This window comes from Puntigrus tetrazona, unplaced genomic scaffold (assembly GCF_018831695.1).
Source record: "Puntigrus tetrazona isolate hp1 unplaced genomic scaffold, ASM1883169v1 S000001111, whole genome shotgun sequence".
Lineage (NCBI taxonomy): Eukaryota > Metazoa > Chordata > Actinopteri > Cypriniformes > Cyprinidae > Puntigrus > Puntigrus tetrazona.
In genome coordinates, this window is record NW_025048699.1 from 1412501 (window position 1) to 1434314 (window position 21814).

General features: G+C 37.1%; 1 protein-coding gene across 1 annotated transcript in view; it reads left to right on the forward strand.

Moving 5' to 3' along the window:
* shroom3 (shroom family member 3) overlaps window positions 1–21814 on the forward strand; it is a 49752-nt gene that overhangs the window by 24591 nt on the left and 3347 nt on the right. Inside the window, 9 exon segments of the mRNA XM_043234245.1 lie at window positions 1646–1744; window positions 8936–9070; window positions 10841–12177; window positions 12180–13843; window positions 15145–15206; window positions 15636–16337; window positions 17272–17568; window positions 19455–19548; window positions 20759–21031. Of these exon segments, the coding sequence (XP_043090180.1) occupies window positions 1646–1744; window positions 8936–9070; window positions 10841–12177; window positions 12180–13843; window positions 15145–15206; window positions 15636–16337; window positions 17272–17568; window positions 19455–19548; window positions 20759–21031 (4663 nt within the window).

Genomic DNA, 21814 nt, shown 5'->3' on the forward strand with positions numbered 1-21814 from the left:
TTCAAGAGTGGAAAAAAAACCATTTGGTTGCACCGTCCCTTTAAATAAAGGTTTGTTTGAACGTCTTTGTGGCGTCTTTTATTAGTCGTGTGTTAAAGCTTTCAAAACCCTTTATAAAAAAAAAGAAAAAAAGAGTGATGATACCTTCTCTAACTATAGGAATGCTGTGTCAACATTACAGGCTTTTCTCAGTGAGACCAGGAAGCCGCTGGCTGCTGGTTTGCTGTCTTGTAGTTGCAGTTTGTGCGCTAGATACTCCTCACAAACACACAAATATATGAAGAGTTCATTGAAAAAACATAACTCTCTTTTCTCATTGTGCAGTCTAATTAATCTCGGTTAAACTGCAGTTGGGTTATTTTGACCAGGTTAAAAATAAATACTACAGCTAACCTATGCAAAAAAAAAGGTTATTTTGCAAATGAACTAGTCATATGTCACCACAAAAGCTTTGTAATATTTTATTCTTCCATATAAAAAACATTGTCACTCGTGACATACAAAGGCCATTTTCTTATAATATTACTTTCCCTCAATCTGCAAGTTTCCACCCACGGCACCGCTATTGTGTTTTCGCAAGCGACAACGATGGACCAGCTCTAACGTCATGGCAAAAGTTTGAACACTATTTACAGTCGGAGCCTCGGAGGAGACAAGAAAGCAGTAGATTAATTGATTTAGCTGCTGTATTATTACACTGATGCCACGCAGATCTAATACAAAACTGCAATTTCCTTTACAGACGTAACGCACTGTTTTTGTAACTCGCGTGGTTTTTAAAGGAACACTCCACAATTTGTGAAAACGGGCACATTTTCCAACACCCCTAGAGTTAAACAGTTGAGTTTCTGAACCCATTCAGTCGAGCTCCGGTTCTGGCGGTAGCACTTTTTAGCTGAAGCTTAGCATAGATCATTGAATCCGATTAGACCATTAGCATCTCGCTCAAGAATGCCCAAAGAGTTTCAGTCTAACTATACAATGTAACTACAGAAGAGTCAGGTTTTAAATTGGAAAGTTATCGAAACTCTGGTCGTTTTAAGCCGATTCTAATGGTCCAATCAGATTCTATGCTAAGCTAAGCTAAAAGTGTTATCCCGGAGATCGACTGAATGGATTCAAAAACGGTAAAACTCAATATTAACCTATTTATAAAAATAGTGGCGTGTTAACGTAAACTTGCGCGTTTGACCGTTTAAGCGCATTAAGACATGAAAGAGAATGTGGCTTTATTGTATCCTTGTATAAAATTGTGCAAAAATACGCGATCTAAAGACAAACAGATGCACCGACGCTGTCTAGACTAGGGATGTGGCTAATTACATATTTTTGCAAACACTGTTTATTTGGGCCGGTTCAGTCATGTCCTTCAAATGCATTGTACGCATGATGCGCACTCGCCGCTGACCTGCTTTTAACTTAATGAGGCCACGGTTGTAATTTCATAACCAGGACAATCTCCGAACAAGTTCTTGAAGTTTTAGTGAAATGGTCCGAGAGAACAGAACAGGAAGTTTAGATTAGTTCCGGACATTTGATCATGCGTCACACTTCGTTTTGTTTTGAAAAGAGCCGTTTTGAGCCAGGATACGAGTGCTGCGACCGTTTACGGTTGTCTAACCTAAATGTTTGTTTGTGTTTGTAGAGAGCGTTGTCCAGGTCCTTGCTGTTCTGACCCGCGTCCTCTGAGTCCTTCCAGAGACAACAGATGCAGTGGAGGAGTCAAACTACGCATCAAAAACAGGTGCGTTGATCATCATAATGAGTTTTTATTAATAGTTTTAATATTTGTAAAAATTTTATTTTATGTCGTTTGTGTGTTTTTGACATTTTTTGTTTTGTTTGTGAAGTCTTTTTCTTTCTTTTTTTTCAGTTGGTTTAGTATATCAAGTTGAGCTTGACAACTTGGCAACTGGCTGAAATTAAAAACAATGCTATTTTATTTCAGCTGAAGTTGTTATTTCCTGTAACATAATCGCTTTTAATGTTTTTAGTTAACTATAAAATCCCTCATCTGCAGAAATGAGGTCATTCATCCGAGACATTTCTGAGGAAACAGAATCTCGTTTTTTATTTTTGAAACAGGAAATGCATGTGTCTCTCACAGGAAGAGGAAGTGTTGAAGTGGTTTTGGGTTTATGGTTTCCAGTTGGTCACGTCAGGGGTGACTTTCAGTGCATCCCGTCTCTGTTTACTCTAAATCGGCTATTATTGAGTTGTTTATGGGGTTTTCAAGGAGATTTTTGGAGAATAGCGAGATTTTGTCTCGCATACCGAAATACCAAAACTTTTTCTTTCTTTTTTTTCTGCTTCTCTTCCCCTCATTCTGTGTGTAAATAAAACTGGAATACTGTGTTCAGAAGCTGTAAATATGTTAATAGTGAGATGGTATATATAGTGTGTATATATATATATATATATATATATATATATATATATATATATATATATATATATATATATATATATATATATATATATATATATATATATATATATTTCTGCTATACATATATGAACATATTATATATCAAAACAAAGAACCAAACCTATCTTTGTGTTTTTGTTTTATCACCACTTGAATGCAGAGAGGTTTTATCAGAAATATAACATTTTGGACCAAAAACTGGAAACTTGGCTTTTTTAAAGTTATTTTTTATTAAAGTAATGCATTTTCAGGCAAAATGCATTCAGATTTTCATAGTCTTTCATCTGTAAATAATTATATGAATAACTGAAATTGGATTCAATCACACAACTAACAAACAGTCAAACTAATATTCATATTCGTATTTGACAGTTTATCGATCTATCCACGAGATGTTTCTGTGTCTGTAAAGGCATCTCGGTCACTGACTAGCCTACTTCATCCCGATCAGATTCAAAATGGTCAAAGATTGATAGATGATCTACATACAGTATATGATCTATATTGTCTCTGATCCTTCCGCTCATGTCGATAGTTTTTTTTCAGAGCCCAGTCGACCCAGAAAAACTCATTCAGAACATGCGCTAGGGCTTTACTTACCGTATTACACCTAGAATAGTGATTGCTGTTACACAGAAAATATCAACTGCTTTCAACGTTGATGATAATAAATGAAATATATTGTAAGCAGCAAATCAGTATATTACAGCGATCATGTGACACTGAAGACTGGAGTAATGTTGCTGAAAATGTAGCTTTGCATCATAGAAATAAAATACATTTTAAACTATATTCGAAAAGAAAACTCTTACTTGAATTTGGAATAATATTACACAATTTTACTGATTTTACTGTATTTTTTTCATCCAATAAATCCAATTTTGGTGAGCAGAAGAGATTACTCTATAAAAAATAGCTCTATATATAAACATTTAATTATAATGTACAATATACTGTCATTTAAAATAGATGAATATATGAGAAATGTATTTTACGTTGGTCCAAGAGATGGCGCGCTGATCGCCCCGAAGACTCAGCAGTAGATAAAGTGCGCATTATTCCTGCCCTTCTCATCCAAACACAGATACTGAACGTCATTTTTTTGGCCGTGTTTAGCTGCCATCCTCAAACCCGCCAGATTTGTGAGATTACTCAGTCTGACTGCTTTTTTTTTTTTTTTTTTTTTTTTTTGGGAAGTTTGTGCTCTGAATGGATGTCGAAACGAAACACAAGAACGTTTGGAATAAAATATGTTTAGGCCGTTCCTGCGGCTATTGGACTTTTATAGAAACGGAGCGATTTTTGAGACGTTACAATGACTATAAATAGAACCAAGACATGAGCGTTTCAGGCCCTCCCAACAGTTGAGAGCAGTTATTTACATGCGGGTACGTGTTACTGTACACATACATTAGATATGCAGAGAATGATTACAGGAAGTGAGTCTAAAGTGTCTTGGGATGAAGATTCGAAACTCTGGCATCTTAAGTTCTCTCATCCTTTTCTTTCACTTGCTTGGTTTTCCCCGAAACGCTGTAGTGGCTTCTTAGAAGAATCTTCTTTTAGGATGTTAATAATGTCTAGTTCACTCACAGTTCATCTGTCATGTGTGTTTTGCTCCGCGTTTCTGGATTGTGAACATTCCAATGTTATTCGCACACTCCAAGGTAGGATTTCCCATAATCCCACAGTGACATGCATTAATAACACAAGCCGTCTCCCCCTGGATAGCTTCGGTCTGATGAACCATTTCAACTTAAAGAACTCTACTCAACGCTTCACCTATAGACTGAAACGGACGTGAGATCCCATGCAGATTTAATGTTGCATCACAATTTTGATCAAACAATTTTACATTGAAAACATTGATGTTTACAATAAGAATGTATTTACTTCTCTTGTTTTACAGTAAAAATATACCTAATAGATATGCTAGAAATATAAACTTATTATTAAATTTCTTTTTTTCTTTAAGTATAAAATTGTTGCTTTTTTTGTTGTTAAATGTATATTTGTACTAAAAAAACAAGACAAATATCTTGATTTATTGTATTTTATATTTTATTTTATTAGTTTACAGTTATGTGAAGTTGCACGCTTCACTTTTTAAGTAAACATAAATTTTAAGATAACCAATAATGAATGAAAATGTTTAAAAGTAACAAAACTTTTTTTTTTTTTTTTTTTTTTTTAACAAAAACTAAATATACATTACTATTACTATAATTTAAATTTTTTATTTAGTAGTTGTTAGTGGTTTAAAAGATCGTTTAGAAAAAAAATCAAATAAACGCTCTTCTGTTCATCACAGAATTCTGAAAAAAGTCACAGAAATGAAGCGGCACAACAATCATATTAAAATGATTTCTGGAAGATCGCGGGACAGAAAATATCACTTCATTTTTGATCAAATGAATACAGTCTTTGTGAGCATAGGAAATGATTTTAGAGAAAAAAAACAACATTGTTTATGAACCCATTACATGCTTTCACATCACCGCCGAGGTACGTTTTGTGCATGGAAGTATGCAAATTGTGATGTATCGCACCTATATATATATATATATATATATATATATATATATATCAGACAGACAGACAGTATTTACAGAGCAACTCCTCTCAAAGCCCATCGTTCCCGCTTAATTCAATTCTCCAATTTCAGCTTCCTCTCAGATCAAACAGATTAGCGTAGTTGACGAGCCGCGTTCCCAGGGATCAGATAAGGTTTCTGCAGCGGGACACACCCTCTGTAGTCTGGCCCAGCCGGGCAGGCGACGAGAGGGCCCGAGAGAGGCGCTTTTGGGGTTTTTGTGTGGGTCAGAGCCTTTGGATTCCCTTGGAGTCGGGTTACCATGAGAGCGCGACGTGAAGCGGCTCCCCTGGGAACGGTGGGATGCCGCGGAAATCCGCGGTCATTGTGCTCAGGTGATGTAAGACCTCAGCGATATATCACCACCTCGCTCTCGTCCAGCGGCCTTGTCCTGCAGACAGGTGAAGACACCTGTGCTCTTACACCTGCCCTTATTCCCTGCAGGCCCGGAGACGGCTGTCAGCGACACATGAAAGCAACCCTGCGACACACCCCAACCATGGCCTTCCTGTTTCTATAATGCCCTCTGGGCACGGATAGGCTTGTTGACTTGTCTGGGATCGCGTGGATGATCATGATGACGAAGAGCGAGAAAAGAAAGGAAGAGAGGAAGATGCACACAAAGGCCAGTCTTTGTTTGATGTTATGAACGCATGCTATCATGTGTTCTCACTCGCTCCCGGCTTACTGCGCGTTTGCGTTATTTTACTATCGATCCCAGTTTCTTATAGCCAACACTTTCTAACATCCAGTCCCACAATGGAAGCTTTTTCCTCCATATCTTCGGTTTTGAAATATGTTTGTCCAGTGCTGGCGAGGACAGGATGTTTATTCGAGTCCTTATCGTGACTTCTTAATGACGCTTAATTGCGTGTTTTAACGTTCTTTGCATCGTCAAACTGCGCCCCGCCAACCTTCCAGTCGCCTGGCATTTTACTCTCAGTTTATCGGAAGACGACTGAAGACGGCATGGAGCTGCTCGGGGCATTTTACCGCAAAAAGCTGCGGAGGAAGCAGAAAACGAACCTCGGGAGATCGGACGGGGCGCTTTGCAAGGCTCCGTCGGAAGCCAGCGTCAACGGTCTGGCCACGGGACTGATCTCTAAAGTGCTGAGACTGACTGCAAGGTAACTGATGAGCGCTCTGGAAGAGAGGATAGCGAGGGGATGATGGGTTGGAGGTCAGGCAATGCTTTAACCGGAATGCTACCGGGTTTGAGGAAAGGCTTTGACCGCTTGCTTTAGAAACTTGCCAAGTTAAAGGAAAGTTAAAATTCTGTCATGATTAAGTCACCCTAAATGCATGGAGCATGGAACGTAACCCTACTGACATTAATTTGACAAAAATTGCATGGCACTGAAAGGTGCTTTAAGGTATCGCTTTAGAATAGGTAACACTTTTTAATAGTTAGGTGTTTTTTTGTTTCAAACGTTTTTTGGTAGAATTAAGGATGTAAATTAAGGTCTCGTAGAATAGGGCATTAATATGTGCTTAATTAGCACTAATAAATGGCTAATTCTTGTAATATGCATGCAAGTAAGCAAGTAATAGGTGTAATATTTATTTTATTTTAAAAGTGTTACAGAATAATGTTTTTAACTGTAATTCCATTTCTAAATCGTATAATATTAGTAGTATTTACAGTAACTTTAAAAGCAGTAGCATTTTTATTTTAAGTTCTACGTATTAATTAACTATCAACTACAACTTTTGTCTCAATAAATCCCTAATTATTGCCTTGTAGTTATTAAGACTAGGTAGTGGGTAGGATTAGGGATGCAGAATGTGAAAAAAAGTTGCTTTATAAACACAAATAAATAACTAATATACATGCTAATATATATATAATTTAGATTTTATTAAAAAATTTTAGTAGTCATTTTGTAACATGCTTCTGTTATTATATATATATATATATATATATATATATATATATATATATATATATATATATATATATATATATATATATATATAATTATTGTTTTATTATTATATATTATTGTTTAGGCTTTATTTTTATTTATTTTTTCCATTTTAGTTTTTATTTATTTGCAGACTATTCATTTTTGTGCTCTCAAATTGTAAACATTTCAGTTTAATAAGTTATTCTAATATTTTTTATTTTACTACATTTTTTTATACTTTATTTATTAGTATTAATTATTTTTACTTAACAATAATCACCCCGTCTTAAAAGTATTTTAGTTTGACATAGAAATAATCTCTTGTCAAACAGGTCATCCAGGGCATGAATCCACAATCTGAATATGATATGATTAATCAGCAACTATTGAAAAAATGCAACATAATTATCATCCCTAGATAAAATATCTGTTTCTGGATCAGTGTTTCCGGTTTACATGAGAATTTCCGATCCAACTGCAGTTCGAAGCATCATAAGGTGGTCAAAGTGTTTTCTGTTCTTTGCTCAGCATTGATTGCAAATGTTATACTTATGGGAGTCATTATGACAGATCTTGTCCAAATCTAGCCTGGTTAGCTCTTTAGAAGAGGGTGTGTTAAAGCAGCAAGAAAGTCACCTCCATAGCAACAAGTCATAAAAAAGCAGATGTTTTGCAGATGCAGTGATCTGTCTCCATAGAGCAGGGTCAAAGTTCAAGGGAGTGGGTTGTTAGGGAAACAATCTATGTGGAGGCTAAGACATTTCATTGTCCAGAGAAATGTGATCAGTCTGAATCATGTAGGTGCAGCTTTGTGAAGGACATTGTAACTCCTCAAACAATGACTTTTTTTTTTTTAATTTAATAATGAAATATATAATATATTATATATAATATATTATATATTATATATAAAGGTGATATATATATATATATATATATATATATATATATATATATATATAAAAGGTGAAAAAGTTTGAATGTAAAATGTTTGAAAGTAATGTTTCACATTTTTATTTGATTTTTTTTTTTGCATAATTGTACAATAAGTTACAAAAAAAGGAATTTTGAAGTTGCAAAAGTTACATTAAAAGTTAAAAAAGCATTTACAGAATGCTTTTTTTTTTATAGAAAAGTCCTACTTTTTAAAACTTTCCCACCTTTTGCACTATAATACTCATGCCCTAGAACTGTAATGCTCCATTCAAGTCCAGAGTTACAGAATGGCGCAATTCTAGAAGAGCACTAACAGAGGTATGTGCTACATTTGCCCAGTCAGCTGACTGAACATGATCTTTAGTCTCATACTGGCTTTGTCTTTCTGGCTACTGATCTCACACCATCATTAAAGACCTTAGTAGGTCACTTCAGTCAGCAGACTGGTTGGGCACAAACTGGCATTGTGTGTGTGTGTGTGTGTGTGTGTGTGTGTGTGTGTGTGTGTGTGTGTGTGTGTTTGAATGTTTGAATGTCTGGAGCAGCAGTAGGTACAGACAGTCTGCTGATCGTTATATGAAAAACATTCATTATGTTCCACACCGTTTGAAACCAAAAATGTTTTTGTTTTAGACAATGCCAGCATTCCTGCCATGTTTCAAAAACACTTCAGCACTGTGTGCCAAAAAAACAGAAATACAAAATCTACTTCCAGCTTGCCAGAATTTTATTTCTCATTCTTATGAATAAATATTTATAATATATAAATGTTAAATCTGTCAGTGGCTAGATTAGGAAGTATCTATTTACTGATGTTTACACAGTGAAATTCTGGTTATAAGGCATTGCCACATTCTTCAGGGATGTTTTGATCCTCGGTGGCCTTGACTACACAAGACAATGCATGCTGTTTGTTTACATTAAACTACTTTAACTTCTCACCAAACTACGTTTTTGTAGTTTTTTTTGTGAATGCGTAGTCACTATATTTGTGTTTAACTATGCATTTGAGTTGCATTATGCAAAAGAAACGCATAGATTTTCAGGCATCTTTAAATCTCTCTTTCCCAGACGGAGTGAGCCTGGATCTCGACCTCATTCCTGGCATTCTACGAAGCTGGGCGAGGGCCCTCAGGACTCAGACAGCATGATGCAAGTCACCCAGGGAGGTGTGGGAGCCCCCTGGCACCAGAGCTACCACTCCAGGTCAGTGCAACTCGAACACAAACACACCTGCAGTCTGATACCTCTGTTTAAGAGCAAACAATGTAACAGTCTTTCTTCTGTATTTCACAAGGATAGCATGTAGGATTTGATCATGACCGAGATACAGAAGTGAAGATGATGGGGGTTTTTTTTTTACAGTTCTCAGCAGTGCAACTGAAGGATCGGTCAAGTCAGCTTAGCAATAATCCACTAACAATGAAGACATTTATTTAGAGAGAGAATATAGTGTGTCCTTAGTTTGGGTTGCAGCACCTGCTTTGACTTCATGAGGTATTACCTATAAGTTCCAATTTTATCGATTAATGTGATGTAGTTGTAAAGATGTAGTTGCAGTTCATGCATCTTTTCTATTTAAACAAATGATTTGTTTAACATTTACAATATTAACATGTTGAAAACTTAATTTGTGGAATAACATAAAAAAAGGATATGTTACTTGAATCATGTAGCTACATTTACATTTTTCAGTTAAAAACCTTAAAAATAAAATATTTTAGTTTAATTTAATTGACATGTGGGAGCATATTGTTGTCAACATTTCATGAGTTTTTTTGATCCACTTCAGATGTTGACTGCTATGCTCATAAACCAATGGCTTGAAAGGTCCGTGAACATTGATGTTTCTAGATATGAATGTTGATTATCTCTCTCAGAAGTGTCTCTATTGTCTTTCTGTTGATAGTTTTCTTAATGTGTGTGATCATGGATATTATTTATTTAGTGGCTGCATACTTCCCCAAAACATTCATAAACCTTGTGCACGTGTTATCTCAGTCATTATCGCTGTATTTAGTCCAGAACGTTCAAGGGCCATCAGTGATGACACTGAAAGAAAAACATTTAGAGTGTTTGAAGAGGACCAGAGAGCTAAGCATTGACGCACATTCTAATGAAAAAAAAAAAACATTCTTTGGGATGACACTCCCGCAACAACCCTCTAAAGGTTCCCATGGCAATGGTCACCAATAGCGTTCCACTTTCTGAGAACCGGTGGTCATTGTTTGATGGACTGACTTGTGATTGGTTGATCTAGTTCTTAGAGGGGTAACTGCAGAGCTGCTGACAATGGGTCAGTGACATCATGTTAATTATGCCAGCAGAAATACCAGCGGCCTGATGCCAGCTTTTAGAGTCCGGCAATCACATACCCATAAAAGGGCAGTCGCCTCAGCAGATCCAGTGCATCACACACAAAAACATATTGCCATGATTCCAACCTTTACGTAGCCGGTTCCCACAGTTAGTGAGTTCGGTAACAGATCTAACGGTGTAGATTTTATCACATTATCATTAGGCCAAGGAGGAGAGAAGAAGAAAAGTATGAAGGAAGGAAATCTCAATGCAAATTCATCACAACTTTATGGATTTTACAGTGTAATCGACACCAGATATGTTGTAAACAGTCAAGACATCAATAACATCAATTGCATTACAACAGTTATTCTTATCGGGTGTAATCTAATCTTTTTTCTTTCTAGTAAATAATTGAGTCAAACTCAGATTGTGGCTATAAACTAATTTCATAAGAAGTAGTAATCAATATCTTTGATGTCTGTCACAGTCTGTAACAGCTACTAATTTAGCTTAGACCGACCAGAACAGCATCTCGATCTGCAGTTATATTATCACCAGTCAACAGTTTAAGAAGATAAAATGCAAAAGTTATTTTGGGCCATTGATGTTTTCCATTTAATTAAATGTCCCTAAATAACAGAAATATACAGCTCATGTCTCTCTTTTTTTCTGCAGTGCCTCAACCACAGACCTTTCAGGATTTGAGACAGGATTCCTTAGGAAGAGCCCAGATCAGTACAGTTCCCGGGGCAGCATGGAGAGCCTAGACCACACTCACCCAGCCTACAGCTCCTGCTATCAACTGTCTTCATCCAAATCCTCCAGTAGCATTGATCATCTGCACAGCAAGCGTGATTCTGCATACAGTTCCTTTTCGACCAGCTCCAGCATCCCAGAGTATCTTGCAGCGGCACCATTTAACAAGGAGAGGTCATATTCCATGGAGAACGTACCACAGAGAGAAGGGATGCAGCAGGCTGATATACGCTACATACGCACTGTGTACGACCCCCAACAGGGTGTGTCTGAAGAGCATGAGATCAGCTCTGCAGCCATTATGAGACCCAGTGACAGCAGAGCACAGTCTAGAAGTGGGAATGTCTCAGGCCAGATCTGTCATCGTGGCAGCAGTAGTAGTGGAAGCAGTGGAAGTAGCGGAAGCACCTCCAGCTCACAACGCCACAGTGTTGGGCCAGTCTGGGATCCAGTGCACAACCGGCACTCTTACGAGAACCTAAAGGGGGCGCCAGCCCCTCCGTTACGCAGTGACAGCTATGCAGCATTTCGCAATCATGAACGTCCCAACTCCTGGTCGAGTCTTGAACATGCTCGGTCACAGCGGGCACTTCACAAGGGTTCCTGGCATCACTCAAGTGGTTCTGTGGCAACAGGAAAGTCCTCGTTTGGTGCTGAAGGTCAGCTGCACACAGTCATAGAAAAAAGCCCAGAAAGTAGTCCCACCACCAAACCTAAACAGGGTTTTCCTCAGGCTACACAACCTGGTCGCCTCATGTTACCCACTAGCATTTACCCGGTTCCACCTCCCGAGCCTCATTTTGCACAAATTCCAACCAGCAACCCAAGCTCTGGAAGCGTATACCCAGCACTGGCCAAGGAGAGCAAGCACAACAATCACTGTGACCACTTGGTTGGACCAGTGAAGGATGACAGGGGCACCGTTGAAAACGGATACCAAAGCAATGTTTCTAGCTCAAACCCTGTCCAAACTCATGTTTCGGCACAACCAAAGCTCTCCGATAGAGTGCAAGATGACACTCAAGTCAAACCTGGTTTTTATCGGCCTCACTGGCAACCACAAATGCAGAAGTCACAAATGTCATATGCACAGCAGGAAAGGAGGGACCCTTACACCCCTGTGCAACCAAGAGGAGAGAGACCAAAGTTCTCTCTTGGAATGGATGATTACAACAACTACAGGCCACTGCAAGATGAAGAACAAAATAAATGCAAAGAGCAAAGCCTCCACCCAGACCCAGTTTACACTGGGAAAGTTTCACAGGACAAGTTGCTCAAACATACAGAGGAAACTTCATGCAAACTCAAGGAAATGACCACATAGTCAAACCTTCAAGACACTACAGTGACTCTAATGCACTCCAGGAGAAAGGTGAAGACCTGGATCACCCCCTGACCAGACTGGAAAATGCACTTGCTGAGGTTCAACGATGCACCAGTCCAGAGAGTACAGCTAGCCAATCCAGTTTCCAAAGTGAGCGTAGCATGTCTGTGCTGGAGAAAGTAAGTCATTTTGAGAGACAGCAAGTCAAACCTCGCAGTCATAGCAGCCTCTCCCACCATGGTTCTACTTGTCGTCTGAGCCAAATGCCACGACCTTCCAGTGCCAAGAGCTCCTTCTCTGGTGTAGAAGATGTGCGCAACATGTTGGAGAGAAGCAACAGTTCAGTTCCTCATGGGAGAACTCAAAGTACTTCTAGCATGGCAAGTTATGATGGACACATGGATCAAGATTTCCTAACAAGACATGGGAGTAATAATCATGTCCAACATCGCCAGCATCAACAGCCTGTTGTTGCCCACAAGACCTGTCTTCAAAGAAGTAAGAGCACCTTTCAGCTTGGTGAGGGGAATAGTAAAGACATCCATGGGAAAGGTGACATTCATGACATCTTGGGCACCATCCAAGACACGTCTTTTAACAGAACTTATAGAGACAGCATTAAAGATGCCCAGTCTATGGTTCTGAGGTCAACTTCCTTCAGAAGACGTGACCTTAATGTAAACCCTCCACCAGTGCCAGCTAAACACATGTCTCTAGAACGAAAAGGATCCAGTACAAGTCCAAAACCAGCTACAACATCCCCACACACTCCAAAGGAACGTCATGTTGTTCCTGTTGAAGCACCAAACAGATCCTTTCCTCCTGATCTCCCCAGTGTCCCAGCTGTTGGACCCCCAGTTTTGCGGATCTGTGGACGCAAACGATTCACAATGGAGCAAAAGAAACGGTCATATTCTGAGCCTGAAAACATGCATGAAGTTGGAGTGTTGACTCAGGAAACCAATCAGGCTGAAAGGAAGGTTCAACAGCAGTTTCTGGCAAGTGAGACGAGTGTTGCAGACAGACGCAGGATGTTCGAGCAGGTGGCGAATCGTAACGCTGACCCCAGATTTTTCTCCTCCAGGCCTGATTTGAAGCAAATGCAACAAGATGCACTTGTTGAGTATATGGAGCGCAAAACAGGTAGAAGAGTAGATGGACGCCCAAATCGCCCGCATAGCGCTTATATACAATCTGCTTCTTCCTCTTCTGCTGACTCTCAAAGCCTCATCTCCACCCCAAGCATGAGCTCGTTGCAAGAGCCAGCATACGATGGCCACACTGGTGGTATACGGAAATCCTCCACCCTTCCGGCAGGAATGCAAAGCTCCTTTTACCACCTTAAAGGAAGCCAAAACCACACACGGCCTGAGGTTTTTGGCCAGCAGTCTCAAGGCACAAATCTTGAATCTCACAAATCAGGCACAGTTCTGAGACATACCCTTCCTCAGCACTTGGAAGCCACTTTTGAGAGAGCCACGTCGGCCAGAAGCTCAGGGAGGTCAGCTTCCGCTGAGGATTTGCTGGACCGTAGTGAAGAACGTCCCATTACTCAGCACTTTCGATCCAAGTCATCTCCTATGGAGAACTTTAGTCAGGTAATATTTATTTATTAGCTGGGTGAACTTGACTGTGTCATTGATTAGATCATTGAAGTGACGTGACTTCATTCCACACAGTTAAACAATAATTTTCATGGCAGAGTAAATTTGCCTATTTAACCATCTTAATGGTTAGTTGAAACTGATTACTCACTAAGAGTTTCCTTAGCTAGAAAGTTAATGAAAAACCCTCAGAATTGTAGAAAATCAGCAGTCACAAGCAAACTATAGCATTTTTCTTCCCACCAACTATTATTTCTGTGGAATGCAAATGAGGATATTTTGAAGAATGTTGTCCATACAATAAGAATCACTGGGGTCCTACTGGACCATGATTTTGGCGCCAAAACTGCACTCCTCAAAATATCTTTTTTTTATCTTTCACAGAAGAAATTATGTCTTGACATGAGGGTGGGTAAATTATGGCATTTAAAATTTTTGGGGCAACAGTCAAGCTGGTGTTCAGTGATGATCAGTGCATATGTTTTCAGCCATTTATGGTACTTAGTGGTCTGTCTGTTACAGGGCAAAAAACTGTCCCTTTCCTATAAATGGGCAGATAATCATTTTTGTACCAACTCCTGGTGCTCCACAGGAAGAGGCCAGTGCTCCTCACTTCCTGTTTGGTGCCACAGAGCCTGGGTTTTAGTCAGAGATCTGACAGATGTGCAACAGATAACTGTACTCCTTCTGTGCCAGAGGGGAGGAGTTGGAGATAATAGACAACCCGTCATGGTTTTGCGTTTGAAATATTTGGAATGGTTAAGAAAACCATTTATCTAGGAGAATAATTATCCTTTATGTAAACGATAATGGTTCTGGTATGATGATGACTATGTACAGTAGATGCACAACTATCCTGTGAAATCCCAGACTATTCCAGCAACCCAAAAATGAAAATAGTTCAAGCAGGAGATAAAATACCAGCATGATGACATTGCTACTTGCTGATATTGTGACTTTACATAAACCTAAACATTTTGATAATTAAAAAAGATAAAAACCAAGCACACCATTTAGGACACAGTTAATGCTAATTGAAGACGACATAGTTCAGCTATGAGGATGTTGTAATGCTTTTTTTTTTTTTTTTTATGAACTAATCTTAGTTTATCAGTAGTCATGGCTTGCGCTTGAGTTTAAAATTACCAACATTCTCTATACTTGAGGTAAACGTGAAACAATGATTAACTGGTGTATGAAATAATGATTAACTGGTGTATGAAACTTCACTATTTTAACATGTACCAGAAAGTGCTACAGTTTCACCTGTTCGTATGAAATATTTTTTCTTTTAGGACTTCTTAGCCACAGATCTTCAGTTGCTGAGAGGTTCCTCCAAGGAATCCTTTGAAAACAGGTTTGTCTTACAATTAAAGTAGATAATTGTAGAACAATTATACATATAAACATTTGGGTTATCTATATTTGGATTCTATAGGCTTTAAATTAAGACAAATTAGCATTAGTAACATTTTTGTTGCTGAAGAATTGTGCAGTTCTTTTTTTTTTTTTTTTTGCAACTTCAAAACTATTTGAAACATTGTTTTATGGAAATATTTACCCATAAAAGGTCTTAAATTAAGGACCGACCCTTAATCGGTCAGTGGCAGTGACAAAGTCCCGCTGCAGCTATTTTTGAGTTTGTTTTGAGCAGTGCATGAATTCCCATCAGAAGGATAAATGATTTGCATTTTTTTTTTTTTATTTAAAAAATGACAGGTATTGGAAACATGACAAGCACAACACAATGATGGTTCTTTCTAATTTCATATGCATGTTTTAATAGGGTGTTGGCAAACATGGGACACAAACAGCCGTCAAGTTCAGCACGTATGGAGAGGAGTTACCAGCTAAACCAGGGTCCTGTCCAGCAAAGCGCACCCGTGTTGAGGCGCGAGCGTCAGAGACATTCAGACCGGCCTAGGGCACAGAGTGCTTCAGGTCTGGCTGCGTCTGTGGGACTCCCTTGCCCTTTCACCTCTCCAGGCGCTGCCGCCAGCCTCGACTGGCATAACGGAGACAGACTGTATCAGCCCAACCTAGACTCCATTGCATTTCCCGAAACTGGCCCACAAAGTCAGAAGAGTCCACCGGGAATGGTACGGCAAAACTCCAGCGACACCAGCACTTCTGAAGACACCCTGAAAGACTTCCCGTGTCCGGTGGCCACTCCGTCACATCCACACCCAGAGGTCACAGGGTCACAATTTGATTCAAGGCCGCAAACCCTTCCCAAGAGCCCGGTTTCCCCAACAAAGCCACTTCTTTCTCTTCGGATCTCAGAATCTAATCTTATTGATGTTCAGAGTATAGCTGTGTCTCAAGATGACGATGAAGTGTTTTTTGCACCTCCACCTCCACCTGCACCACTGCCCATGAGAGAGACGGAGATTACGGAGGACTTCCCGCCTCCTCCGCCTCTCACACCACCAGTCGAGGAGAACGTGGAAGTGTCTTTACAGCATATGGGACCATCACGGCCCATCAGGTAAAGACATTTTGTTGGTCTTCCAATATGATTTGAGGGATTAAGGGCTTGAACGAGATTTTATGTGCCAGTCGTATCCCTCTTGATTTTTTTTTAATGTAGGTCAGGGTTTGGTTTATGATTTGTTTGATAGGAATGTTGTTCCAACAAATTAACCTGTCAATCACGTTCATCGTGTTAATTAACATTCATCGTGACACATTTAAAAGAATGCTCTGGGTTCGATATGAGTTAAACACAATCTGCAGCATTTTTGACTATGTTGAATACCACATATAACAACTTTGTTTTCTTTCTTCAAAAAAAAAGCAAAAACCTATGGTGAGGCATATCATATCACCAATATATATATGTATGTACTGTATGTATATATGTGTGTGTACATATATATATATATAGTTTGATATTAATTGGAATGCAGCATATATATGTATGTATATATATGTGCGTGTGTGTGTGTGTGTATATATATATATATATATATATATATATATATATATATATATATATATATGCTGCATTCCAATTAATATCAATATAATAATAATATAATAATAATCTTACTAACACAATAAAACAACAAAAAACATGATATATGAAAATTAATAAAAATTTCTTTCTTTAAACTGTGGTGCTTACAACATATTTTTCTCTATATATTTTGGCTAGACTCCCTATGGGTAATTAAAAAGGAAGTTTTTGCTTTTAAATTCTGCTCCACAAATATGTTCCGTTAGGTTAGTTTGCATTTTTTCCACTGTAAAATCACTCATTTATCGTGCATGTCTTATGAAGCAAGTAAACAATTTACAGATCAACCCAGATTATGCTTGCGTTTTATGTTTTTCAAAAGAACATGCCGCCAATTGCACTGAACCCCAGATATCCTTGAATGTAAATACCGTAACGTGTTTTCTGTCCTTTCACACTGCAGCGAGGTAGCCCACCCGGAGCCTGAGCGCTCGACTCCACCGGTGAGCCCCGACAGCCCCGGCGCTGCCTCCCGACCCCGGTCCCCAGAGCAGGAGGCCCCTGAGATACTGGGGCCCGACTACCATCTGCTGTCCAGACGAGAGCGGACGCAAGCCGAGCTGCTGGTGGAGACCTTAGCCCGAGAGCTGCTGAGCCACGACCAATCCCTCGCCTCGCTCCTGGACGCCTGGGCGGGCAAAACCACCCTGGACCTGATGGAGGGCATCTTCCCATCGCACGGCAGCCGTCTGAGTGACAGGTGAGTGTTGAACAGATGGTGAAAGTAAAGCGCAGGGATCATGAATATAGCCTTACCCAATAATCAGGTGGATTTCAAGCAATAAAGCTGATTGTATTAGTGCTCACAGGTCACGGCCTAATTTTATTGCGATTACTCTGTTGTAAAGATAATGACACACTTCTGTCTGTTTCCCGTATTTAGTGCATAATGTTCCCTTGACTGATTCAGAGATGGTTTTGGATGATAATATTATGGTGCTTTGATGTATTCCATTAACTCAGTGATTACTGTACTCATTTAGCATATCGTTTACATGGTACACAACGTATCGAATGACTAATATGGGATTTTTAATGGCTGTTAATGATATCTAGAAACAGTTTTGCCAACTGCTTTTAACTGAAAGTAGCTAAAACTGGAAGCTAGATGACATAATGGCAAAATCACTGACCTATATAAAGATGAATAATGAATATAGATCAGTGGGTAAGATGAGGACTTAGATGAGGTTTGAAGTTGCTATATTTGTCCCTAAACTTTTAAAAGAAGTGTCAAAAAAGGTGGGGAGGTCGCTAAATCTAGCTACGAAATTGGCAAGAAACCAGAATGTTTTCCAGTAATTTAAATAAAATTTTAGATGAAATACTTCAACTTAAAACATATATATTATTATAATTTTTGCCTTGGTAGCTAACTTAAAAGAACAAAGACCAAATTTACTGAAGTAAAAAAAACTGTTATATAATAATAAAAAAAACATTAAATAAATATTTAAAAACTACAAATATGAAAAATATCCTTATTTTATTTTTAAAAGCATTTACTTATTTTTATAGTTTTTTTGTCATTTTTAACTCTTTTAAAATGTTGTATTGCTGTTTAGTATTAAAAAGTATATAAATATTTATATTATTAATTATAATGAATTGTTATATTAATATTTCATTGTAGAAAAATGAATAAAAATAGCTAAAGTGGCTATTAAGTGTTTTTTATCTTTTGACAAGGTTATTGTAATATAAATCGTTATCACTCCTCCAAGTAAAGAATAGGCTCCAAAAACATGACTTTATAATATATATTACAAAACAAAGTTATCCATGTAGCAGACTAAAACTAATAGGCTGATCTGAAGCGCTGTATTTTACCATAATTTGAAAGTGTTTGCAGAAAACATGAAATATATTCACTGAGACTGGGATCTCCAACAAAAACATACCAACAGCATGCTTGACAAGATATCAAACACGTGGGAAAACACAGATAATACAGATGAATGTGTCTCACCTCATATATCCAGAAAACAGATTGCCTTCAAAAAAATATTTTCTCCGCGCACATTCACTCTCAATAATAATAAGAGAAGCACACTGACATCTAGCGGCCGGTCGTGAAATGCACACATTCTCCATCTAACTGCTGAGTTGTGCATAACATATATTGTTTAATAACAATATGCAATTTTCTTTCTTCAAGTAACTTTTTAGTTCAGTGCACCATGATTATGCATGCATAAATAATTTACAAAACAGTGAACATGATTGCACTGCAATGTTTTATTAGGCACAATACCATTTTTTGCGCATGTACTAGAATAATAGCTTGTTTCCTAAATTTATGTATTTGGCATTTTGGTTTTTATGCAAAGCAATTTTTTTTTAAATCGGTTTCTGGATTTATTAACCGTGTGTACTGTGGCGACACCACAGTAAATTGCTTTAAAATGTTCGATAACAGTTTTGAGCCTGATTATGTGCGTGGTGCGTGTTTGTTCTGCTGAGCTAAACGTGTAATTATGCGTGCTCTGTTTGACTCGGGGAATGTGGATTTTAGCCATTCTCTGTCTGACAGAATAGGGCATTCAGGAGTAAAACTCTTTGTTTGGCGTCTTTGACCTCCATTAGGGCTCAAGATGGTCCAGATACTCTCTCTCAGGCTGTTCCGAGAAAAATGGAAACCAACCTGGACGATGAAGAAGATTACTTGAATCAGAAGAAGGTCAGATACGCTTTTATAAATGAACACATAAAAAATAAATGGGAATAAGAGTTTAGAAATGTATGTAACTGCAACCTATAAAAATTATACTCATGATGTATGAATATTTTTATACAGCATTTTACAGCATTTTATATATTTATGTATGTTTCAGCAACTAATAATAATATTAAAATATATTAATATTTTTAATACATAAATATTTTTATAGAAGGGTTTGACATTAACACAATAATAATTAGGAACTATATTTTGATATTTGTCATTTATAAATATTTATACATTTTCATATTTTATTTTATTTGTTTTAACATTTATTTATTATTTCAATTATCTTTAATGTCTACAAAAATGTCTAAAATATACGTAACCAAAACCTATCAAAAATATATTTGTAATATTTGTATTTGTAATATTTTTATACATTTAGCATATTTATGCAATAATTTTAACATCTAATAATAAGTAGTAAATAAAAGCATTCACCAAATATAAGCATTTAAGCAACTTGTTTTATGCACACACTTCAGGTTCATTTATGTAAATATGTGTTAACATCTAATAATGACTAAGAAAGTAAATAAAAGTTATTTAAATATATATTTATATTATAATTATAATTTTTGTTTTTATACACAGATGTTTTATTTGTTCAAAAATATATGTATAGTAGTATTTATTTATATATTTATTGTGTACTTTTTTACATTTAAAAATAACTAGTAAATATAAGTAAAATTAATTTTTTAAAAATATGAAATGAAATGATTAATCGCGATTAACTGCATCCAAAATAAAAATTAATTGTTTACATAGTATGTGTGTACTGTTTATATATTTAATATAGAAACATAAAATTTTTCTTTTATATATATATATATATATATATATATATATATATATATATATATATATATATATATATAAACACACACCATGTACACAAAAAACTTTTATTTAACTCGCAATTGATCCTTCGACAGCATTAATATTTCTACTATAAATATTTGTACACATTTATATCAATTTATTTTATTAACTTTTTATATATTTTAGATTTACGTAAACAAGTTCTGACATCTCCACTTTTGTACATTCTGAATTATACTTTAAAATACATTTGGCACGCCAATGAGCGCAAAGCCGTTCTTCGCTGCCTGGAGTCGGTGCTCGTTTGCGCTGACGGTGCAGTACTGGCGTCTTCCTGCAGGCGGAGCTGTTGCGGGCGCTGCGGCTGAGCACGCGCTCGCTGCGGGCGGAGAGAGACGAGCTGTCGGAGCAGCAGAAGCGCTTCACGGCTCTGGGCGGCAGCACGGAGGCTCTGGTTCAGCAGCGCTGCAAACCCAACGAGAGAGAGAAGTACCGCATGTTCGTCGGAGACCTGGAGAAGATCGTCAACCTGCTGCTGTCGCTGAGCGCGCGACTCGCTCGCGTGGAAAACGCCCTCGACGCGCTGGAGGACGACGACGCCGCGGAGGAGCGGGTGAGGAGGGAAATAAACGCAGACCCGCTCCGATCCGTTATATATAATATAACATATTAGTTTTAAGTCTCTTGCACCAATATCAGTTCATTGCGATCAGTCAAGTTTTATCATCACCCTATTTAAATGCACAAACAGGGTTAACTAATACTAAAACTGATGAACTGAAATAAAATAAACTATTTAAAAAAGCCAAAAAAAATAATATATATATATATATATATATATATATATATATATATATATATATATATATATATATATATATATATATATATTTATTTTTTTTTATATATATATATATATATATATATATATATATATATATATATATATAAATATCTAATTGCAATTATTTTCTACATACATTTTAAATATTTACATATGTTTTAACTTAAAAAAATAACTAGCAAATGTACATAACTAAAAGTAATGAAAAATGTATATTTTAATTTTTAAATATTTGTTACTGCTATATACAAATATTATGTGCGCTCAAGTTATGTAAAAAAAAATTTTAACACCTGTTTTGTAGCCATTTTTGTGTATTCTGAAATATGTTTTCGAATATAGATTAAAATATAAATAAAATGTTTCATTTCAGCTAGTTGCCAAAATAAAATTTCTCATTTAAATTTAGTTAAACCTCATGCACAAAAATGAATAACTAAAATGCTATACATATTTTTTTTTTTTTTTTTTTACAAATAACTGACAAAATGACTAAACCTTTTGGCTTAAAAATATTCAAAAGTAGCTGTAAATATTATGTAAAATAATATA